The sequence below is a fragment of the Primulina tabacum genome, chromosome 14 (genome assembly GCF_025594145.1).
Source record: "Primulina tabacum isolate GXHZ01 chromosome 14, ASM2559414v2, whole genome shotgun sequence".
NCBI lineage: Eukaryota > Viridiplantae > Streptophyta > Magnoliopsida > Lamiales > Gesneriaceae > Primulina > Primulina tabacum.
The window spans coordinates 6,665,368-6,675,172 of NC_134563.1; the positions used below are offsets into that span (position 1 = coordinate 6,665,368).

A 9,805-nucleotide genomic window follows, 5' to 3' on the forward strand; every position below is an offset into this window, starting at 1 on the left:
CTTTAATGCAAATGCCTAGTTATGCTAAATTTTTGAAAGACATATTAGCTAACAAGAGGAAATTGAAGGATCACATGATGGTGAACTTAACGGAAAATTGCTCTGCTTTGGTGCAAAACAAAATCCCACCGAAACTAAAAGATCCAGGGAGTTTTTCTATTCCTTGCATGATTGGTGATGTTGTTTTTCACAAGGCTTTATGTGATCTTGGTGCAAGTATTAATCTCATGCCCTTATCTGTATTTAGGAAGCTCGGATTAGGAGAACCTAAACCAACAAGGATGTCCTTGCAACTAGCAGACAGATCTGTCAAATACCCGCGAGGGGTTATATAGAGGACGTCTTGGTAAAGGTTTACAAATTCATATTCCTTGCCGATTTTGTGGTACTTGATATGGAGGAGGATGTGGAGATGCCTTTGATTTTGGAAAGACCGTTCCTTGCAACTGGAAAAGCCCTGATTGATGTTCAAGAGGGGAAGTTGAGATTGAGAGTGGGGGAGGAAGAGATTACATTTGATGTTTTTAATGCACTCAAGCACACATTGCACTCTGATAGTTGTTACAGAATTGATGCTTTTGATGCTTTTGTGTCAAACTATGTGCAGGGTGCTATTGGAGATCCTTTGGAAGTCACTCTCACTACCGAACTGAGAGAAGATGAATTGGACGAGGAAAAAGCCGAAATATTGGCATACTTCAATGCCAACCAGCCATGGAAGAGGCCAATAAGGATGAAACTAGAGGACTTAGGAGATCGAAGATATTTGATCCCTCAGAAATCAAGCCTGGAGGAGCCACCGACGCTTGAGCTCAAACCATTACCTCTACACCTCAAGTACGTATACTTAGGTGAGAATAACACTTTACCTGTCATTATTTCTGCTTATTTGACAGATGGGATGGAGGACAAACTGTTGGGAGTTTTGAAAGCGCACAAGAGTGCTTTTGCGTGGAAGGTGGCGGACATAAAAGGGATCAACCTATCAGTCTGGATGCACAAGATCTTGATGGAAGACAAGTACTCACCTCTTGTGCAACCTCAGAGACGATTAAATCCAAAGATGCAAGAGGTAGTACAAGCAGAATCTATCAAACTCCTTGATGCAGGTATTATCTATCCTATATCTGATAGTGCATGGGTAAGTCCTGTTCAGTGTGTGCCAAAAAAAGGTGGGATTACTGTGATTACAAATGAAAAAAATGAATTAATACCCACCAGGACAATTACGGGATGGCGAGTGTGTATTGACTATAGGAAGTTGAATGACGCCACCCGTAAGGACCACTTTCCCCTGCCCTTTATTGATCAGATGTTGGAGAGACTAGCGTGGCATGAGTTTTACTGTTTTTTAGATGGGTATTCGGGGTATAACCAAATCACTATAGCACCTGAGGACCAAGAGAAAACCACTTTCACTTGTCCTTATGGAACTTTTGCTTTCCGCTGTATGCCTTTTTGCCTTTGTAATGCCCCTGCTACATTTCAACGTTGCATGACTTCTATATTTCATGATATGATTGAAACTTTTCTCGAAATATTTATGGATGATTTTTCTATCTTTGGTGCAACGTTTGATGAGTGTTTGCAGAATTTGAGAACCGTGCTGAGGAGGTGCGAGGAGACAAACCTGGTGCTTAATTGGGAGAAATGCCACTTCATGGTACCGGAGGAAATTGTCTTAGGGAACAAGGTTTCGGAACAAGGGATTGAGGTGGACAAAGCTAAAATAGAATTTATAAAGAACCTACCACCACCAGCCTTAGTAAAGGGAGTTAGAAGTTTTCTAGGCCACGCCGGTTTTTATAGGCGGTTTATCAAAGATTTTTCAAAAATTTCCTAACCTCTATCTTCTTTACTTATGAAAGATGTGTCATTTGATTTTAATTCTCACTGTTTACAGGCATACGATGATTTGAAGGAGCGCTTGGTGATGGCTCCTGTCTTGGTGGCACCAGATTGGGATCTGCCCTTCAAGATCATGTGTGATGCCAGTGATACTGCGGTGGGGGCTGTGCTTGGCCAGCGTCAAAACAAGGTATTTCATACAATCTACTACGCAAGTAAGACCCTTGATGAGGCTCAATCGAATTACGCAACAACTGAAAAGGAATTACTTGCAGTAGTATTTGCGCTTGACAAGCTTCACTCGTACCTTGTTTTGTCCAAAGTCATTGTTTACACCGACCACTCTGCACTTAAGTATTTACTTGCTAAGAAAGATGCAAAGCCACACCTACTTTGGTGGATTCTATTGTTGCAAGAATTTGATTTAGAAATAAAAGATAAGAAGGGTGTCGAGAATGTAGTAACTGATCACTTGTCTAGGTTGGAGCTGATTGGTAATGACTGTGTAGATCAAGCTATAAATGATTGGTTTCCTGATGACAAATTTGAGGTGAGACACTGTCCTTGGTATGCAAATTTCGCTAACTTTCTTGTCACAGGCACACCACCACCAAATCTATCGTTTCATCAACGAAAGAAATTCTTCTCTGACGTGAAATATTATTTTTGGGAGGAGCCATTTTTGTTTAAGATTTGTGCAGATTTCATGATAAGAAGGTGTGTTGCAGAAGAGGAGTTTGGTCAAATCCTCAACCATTGCCATGACCCTGAGGTAGGTGGTCATTTTGGACCAACTAGGACGGCATCTAAGGTACTTGAATGTGGCTTTTATTGGCCAACCCTCTTTAAAGATGCTCGTGCTTATGTGCTAACCTGTGATAAATGCCAGCGGTCAGGTAACATCTCTAACCGTCATGAAATGCCATTAAATAATATTCTTGAGTGTGAGGTTTTGGATGTATGGGGGATAGATTTCATGGGACTGTTTCCCAGTTCGTTCACGAAAAAATATATCTTGGTTGCGGTTGATTATGTGTCTAAATGGGTAGAGGCAGAAGCGTATGCCACTAATGATGCTTAAGTGGTCCTGAAATTTTTAAAGAAAAATATTTTTAACAGGTTTGGGACACCAAGAGCAATCATTAGTGATGGTGGCACCCATTTTTGCAACAAATTATTTGAAAAACTTTTGAGCAAATACGGTGTCACACACAAGATCTCTACCCCATATCACCCCCAAACGATTGGTCAAGTGGAAGTGTCGAACCGAGAGATAAAACGAATTTTGGAGAAAGTTGTAGGTGTCAGTAGGAAAGAATGGTCGGTGAGATTAGATGATGCTCTTTGGGCATATAGGACTGCTTTTAAAACACCTATAGGCACTACACCATATAGGTTGTTGTTCGGTAAAGCATGTCATCTACCTGTAGAGTTAGAGCATCGAGCATACTGGGCCACAAAAGCATTGAACTTTAACTTTACTGATGCAGGTGAACGTCGTCTGCTGCAACTGGATCAGTTGGAGGAATTCCGGAACCTGGCATATGATCTTGCAGTTTCATACAAGGAGAAGACGAAGAAGGCCCATGACAAGCGGATCATCAAGAGGGAATTCAAGGAAGTGACAATGTCCTACTCTACAACTCCCGATTGCGACTTTTTCCTGGAAAAATTGAAGTCACGATGGTCTGGACCATTCGTGATTTCTAAAGTATACCCGTCGGGAGCCGTGGAACTGCACGATGGAAAGGATGGGACATTCACGGTCAATGCCCAGCGACTGAAGCACTACATGGGTGGCATAATTGAGCCACAACTTGGAATCGCTCGGTTCCAAGACAATTCGAACTGAGACCGATCGACGGTCCAACTCTCGACTGTAAATTGAGAACTACCGCTCTTTCCCTTATCTTGCATTTACTTCGATATTTTGTTTATGTTAGTTATGTCCCATTTATTTTTATTGGTTTGTTTTCATATATACATATATATAAAAAAAGAGGGTGTTAATTTCCAGAGAGCTCGGCGCTCGAGCGGAAATTTTTACCGCTCGAGCGTGACAACTTACTTCGAAAATTTCTAGAGAGCTCGGCGCTTGGGCGGTGATTTTCTACCGCTCGAGCGCGAACACTCATTTCGCAAAAAGAAATTCCAGAGTACCTTGGCGCTCGAGCGTTAATTTTCTACCGCTCGAGCGCGCCTGCAGATAAAAACGCGAATCCCCTTCCCCCTTTCTCATTCTGAAACAACACCAAATCCCTAACATCTCTCTCACCCCCCTTTGTCGATTTTATTGTGCAGACACTTGAATCTTCACTCAATTCTCATGCAACGAGGCACAATCTCCATTAGGAAGCAAGAACACCTATCTCCAGTCATCTTCTCCATTCAAGGCACCATCTCCGTCAACAACCCCATGGCTCCCAAGAAACAACGAGGTAATCCCGGTTCCTCCTCTTCATCTTCGTCCTTCGATAGACATCGCTTTGTGAATGAGGCATCACGGGCTCGATTTGAGCATGCTAAGGTGCATAGAAACCCCATTGCTGAAAGGGGATTTCGCCGTCTGTTTGAGGATAGACACGTAAAGACTCTTGGGGCAATAGAGAGACGAGGATGGGTAAATTTGGCGAGCAACCTAAGGCAGCAGTGGTGTCTGTAGTTAGGGAATTCTATGCGAATGCCGGGGAACGAATGGATGGTAAAGAATTTGTTAGAGGTCGGCTTGTGCCATTCGATTCATTCACGATTAACGCCCTATTAGAAACGGCCGATGTTGACGACTCCGAATTCGAGGCATTAGTTTCTGACCCTAATTACTCGATGATCATTGAGACTTTGTGCCTTCCCGGGGCAACCTGGAAACCATTAGGGGGACCCCCGAGCTGCTTCGACGAAAAATATTTGCGGGACGACATTGTCATGTGGTATCTATTTTTGGCCAGAAGGATGATGCCAGTTTCCCACAAGAGTGAGGTGCAGAAAGAGCGGGCAGTGGTACCTTTTGCGTTATCTTAGGACTACGCCATTAACGTGGGCAAGCTATTACACTCTCAAATTATGATGAGCATACATAATAGCCACATCGGCCTATTTTTCCCTACCATCATATCCGAATTGTGTGCCTAGGCGGGAGTTATTTTCCGGGACGATGAGGAGTGGCTACAACCCATGAAGCATATTTGTGTGGATGATTGGCGGCGGAAGAAGGCGAAATGACATATAGACTTCCCCACTCAGGAGGAGGAAGTAGGAGGTTCAAGCGCCGCCGTCCCTCGTCGCCCACAGCCCCGCAGGCGCACCCAGAATGACAAAATGGACGAGAGCCTTGCCTTCATGGCTCATCAGGAGCAGGTCAACGCCAATGTCGCGACCCATCTTGCCCACCTCAACTCCATGATGCGCACTATGCTCCTCCACGGGGGCGTAGATCCAGGGGCCATACCACCACTTCCGCCGTTCGTTCTTCCCTACCAGTTTCAGTATGACTACATTCCGCAAGGGGATGCCACCGGAGTGCCACCACCGGAGTACGATGAGGAGGAGCCTTGATCAGGGGAATTCACTGTTTCTCCTTTCTTCGCATTTTTATTTAAGTTTCTTTTATTGCTTTATGTTTTATTTCTTACCTGGCATTCATTTTGCATTAATTTTCTCTGTGTCTGCATCAATTTTTGCATTGTTGTGTTTCGGTTTTGTGCAATGGGGACATTGCACTCCTTTAGTATGAGGGAGTCGTTTTTCGTTTTTTTCGTGCATGAGTGTCAGATGATGGTGAAACTAGTAAATTGGTAGCCAATGATGATTATGGGATAAATGAACTGTATGTTACTTAGTCATATCATTCGTTATGAATCCCCAGGTGAATTGAAATCGTTTTATGCACACATAGTGGATTTTAATAGTGGTGTCGATGACAGTTAAGTTCAAAATAATCTGTGAGGGGAACTGGAGAAACATAAGATGCGAGTAGAACTTGAATGATTACCTTTTGAAATGAATGACTAACCAGTAGCATTAAATCAAGTAGAAAATCAAAAATATCCCTCAAACATCCTTCATCCAATCGTGCATAGGACCTAAAATTCATCCCTATGCCAGATAAATAAACATACCCTATATCCAAAGCCTAGGGAGTACGCATGAGAAAACTATGCGCAAAAAAAAAATGGAATAAAAAAAGGGGGATGTAAGGTGAGGGGGAGCCAAAAAGGGATGAAATCCTATCCCAAGGCTAAAAAGATGGAGATGTAAGGTGTTGAGGAATGTCAGAGAAAATTTCTGACAAATGCATAGTGAAAATGATCTACGTACTCCCCATCTTTCTGAACCACTTAACACTTATGGCTATCGACTCCCTAAAGTTTGCTACTTCGCAATCAATCTAGTTATTTTAATACGTTCACTTTGTGTTTGTTGCATGTTTAGTTGTAGTCTGTAACCTATTTTTCTTGAGGGCAAGCAAAAGGTTAGTATGAGGGGGTTGATAGACGTGGTTTTTACATGTTTTAGTGCATTTGTTTGTGTGTGTTTGCATGGTGCATGTGTTCATTTCATTTACATTTTGTTCACTTTAGAGTAAACATTTGCATTTGATCACGTCTCACTTGTGTGTGACAAATTTGCAGGAAAAATGAACGGAAGATCGAGTCTGGAGCAAAGTGCGCAAGCTAAGAAGAAAATGGCAGAAAGGCCGGCGCTTGGGCGGTAGAAAATTACCGCTCGGGCGCAAGAGATGATGATGTCCAGAAAGTATGGCGCTCGGGCGGTGATTTTCTACCGCCCGGGCACGAGATTTAATTTTCGAAGCCAACTTACAGAAGACTTGGCGCTCGGGCGGTAATATTCTACCGCCCGAGCGCGAATGCTGCATATCCCAAGCAAGATTACAGAAGTTATGGCGCTCGAGCGGTAATATTCTACCGCCCGAGCGCCACTTATTTTTGGGAAGATTTCTTGTCCGATTCCCTACCTTATTTTGGAGGAGAGGATGATATGGAAAGGGGGAGATGACGTTTTTGAGGGCATTCAGACTTCATTCATCAGCCGCCGCAAGCTTTGGAGAGGATTTTTGCGCTTTGATTGAAGATTCAAAGCTTTCCGGGCGTCGTTCTTCGCAATTTTCGTCAATTCTAGTATTTCTTATTTAGTTTTTATCTCTTAAACATTATTGCGTTTATTTCAATCATGAATTCTAGTAGCTAAACTTTATTATTTGTTGGGATAAAAGGGGATCCTACCCCGAACTTTGATTTAAATTAATTTACATATCGATTTTTGATGTATTCTTGATTATACTATTGTTTTATCATGTTGTTAGAGCGTAGCTAACTTTAACAACGTTTTTATATTGCGAGTGAGTTTGAGAGAATAACTTGTGATAGGAACGAGTAGTATAATCCGTGGATCTACAATTTACCTAGACATATGAAATTGGATACGCGCCGATAGTCATAGTCCTAAGGGTCGAAAATTAGGGGATTTCATAAATCGACATGCAATTCACTCTTGATAAATAATTAAAGACATTTAATTACTTCATTGAGTAGAATTAGTTTGGCATAGCTCGAGAGAGTGTGTTCAATTGAATAAGAAATCCTGTCGAAAGCATATAATCAATATCGAACGAATTAATTAATTAACGAGGGGTAGGTAAATCGAAATTCCCAACAAATTCATTTCTTATTGAATTTTACTCAACCATTTTAGACATTATATTTCATTACTTGATTTTGAATAATTTTATTTGCATGTTTATTTGATTAGAGTAGTAATAAAACAACCAATCAATTTTCGTTGCTAAAGATTTAATAACTGAAAATAATAATTGTCAAACACAGTCTTCAGTGGAACGATACTCGTACTCCGGTATATTATACTATTACTTGACATCGTGCACTTGCGATTAATTTTTGAGCATATAAAACCATATTTTTATTAAGGATTTCACAGTGCAAGTTTTACTAGATCAACATTCAGTACACTCCAATCAACAAGATTGAGTTGCTACTAGAAAACCTTATTTTGTAGATTTTAAATTCACTAATCCTGCCAATCTACACTTGATCTCATTTTAAAGCTTTTAACAATGGATCCATTAAGTTATTCTATTATTTCATTGAATCAAAAATTATAAGACTACTGGAGATCAAGTTTAGCATGTTATTATGTATTCGACGTACACGCTAGACTAGCATCATTTATTCAATTCCGTGCCACATTTGAAATTGGTATTTAAATTTAAATAAGTCACACGCACATTCAAATTATTTATAGGACTTTTGTGACATTTAAAAGTAAAAAAAAAAATTAAAATGTTTAGAACACTATTAATATGAATTCTACACGTTAAAATTTTAAAATCAAAATTCAAGAAATTATTTCTTGCAAACTTGGATTTTAGTGCAATTGCTTAAAAAATTTGAAATAACTCTCTAATATAATTCTAAAGTTTGAATTTTAAGCGCACAACTTAGAAAATCCAAACTCAATAATTTATATCTTATAAATTTGGATTTTAAGCGCGAAGGCCTAAAAATTAGCCTGCTGAATTAAGTTAGAAAGAAAGGAGAAAAAATAATGATGTAATTCATTTTCAATTGTGAAAGACTCCCCCACCCCCAACAATCTTTGGGTAAGCATAGATTTATAAACAAAGCATTCATCGATTTTATTTCAACTCCGAATCTTTATTTCAACCACACTATTTGCTTTATTCGAGTACATTGATGAATAATCAAATGGTGCACAATATATTCCTCTATTACTTTGAAATAATATTTTTACTTTTTTGTGATGTATATTATCAACATCATATCATCGTAAGCCACAAAAGCTTCATCTTTCATTTCATAAGATATACATCTCATATCTTGCACAATCATAATATGATGAAATATTATTTTCTCTAATTTAAGGAGCCATATATTTTTTCAACAAATGGATTGAGACCATTTATACTTCAACACATATCTCATTTGATGTTGTAAATTTTAAACATATGATTGATTACTTTTTTCAGTCCATAGTACAAATTTAAGGTCTAGATATTCTCATTCCAATTTTATATTTCTTTAGTTTCAAGAATTTTCTCAAATCAATATACCAATTATTTAATTCTTTTGAATCAGAGAAGTACTTGAATAGACTTCTTTAGATTCATGTGTTTGACATAGTCCTTGTGATTCATAATTTACAATCATTGCATTTTGCACAGAGAATCAACATATTCATAATTCTTCAATCAAATAAATTCAAAAGAAAATCAAATTTAAGCATTATAACAAAAAAAAGAAGCAACTAATAATTTCAAAATATGATATCCAAAATTTAGAGATTCACAAATCAGCATATAAATGTGAGACTGCATAATTTGAAGTCGTTTATGTTCATAGTCAACACATTTTCAAATTGCAAACAAAAAAAAGAACCCAACAATCATCTTAAGATTGTTGGTAAGGATTTCTCCAATCTCCTTCATTAGATCTGCAATCTAAAGATGAAAAGACTCATAAATTATGTTAACAAATTTGAAGTTGTGGCACGAGAGAACTTTTTTTCTTTAAGATTAATTTATCATGTACTTGGTGCTCACGAGATATGACAATCGTCTTCTAAAATACAACGAATTCTAACTTATGATAGTACTACAAATCACAAGTTACATAAACAGAAATGAAGCAAACTCTCTTTTAGAATAGAAGGAAAAATAGGCAAACAATATAAGTACAAAAGATATTCAGAAAAATATGATCAAAAGTTTTTAATGTTGATCCTTGATAATGTTTATATAGATATCAGTATGTAGGGAAATGCTTTTTCATCTATGGGTTGTGTAAGACCGAACACTTGCCTATTTACTAAAAGTTATAACTGTGGTAATGGTGAAACTCAAATCCTTTAAACCGCATAGCAGTTTAAACACCGTGATTTGATCGCTCTACCCAGCATGGACAAT

At 38.9% G+C, this 9,805-nt stretch overlaps 1 protein-coding gene across 1 annotated transcript; it reads left to right on the forward strand.

The window, feature by feature from the left end:
- The first annotated feature begins 394 nt into the window (after nt 1-394).
- On the forward strand, nt 395-3,700 carry LOC142523730 (uncharacterized). Its single transcript, XM_075627463.1, has 6 exons — nt 395-1,072; nt 1,592-1,714; nt 1,904-2,415; nt 2,566-2,620; nt 2,738-2,907; nt 3,244-3,700. The coding sequence occupies exons 1-6, from the start codon at nt 395-397 to the stop codon at nt 3,698-3,700; spliced, it is 1,995 nt and encodes a 664-aa protein (XP_075483578.1).
- The last annotated feature ends 6,105 nt before the right edge of the window (nt 3,701-9,805 follow it).

Coding starts and splice junctions, on each gene's coding strand:
- LOC142523730 (XM_075627463.1), top strand. CDS start 395: ATGGAGGAGGATGTGGAGATGCCTTTGATTTTGGAAAGACCGTTCCTT. Junction 1,073..1,591: donor TAAATCCAAAGATGCAAGAG/GTAGTACAAGCA, acceptor GAGTGTTTGCAG/AATTTGAGAACCGTGCTGAG. Junction 1,715..1,903: donor TTTCGGAACAAGGGATTGAG/GTGGACAAAGCT, acceptor CACTGTTTACAG/GCATACGATGATTTGAAGGA.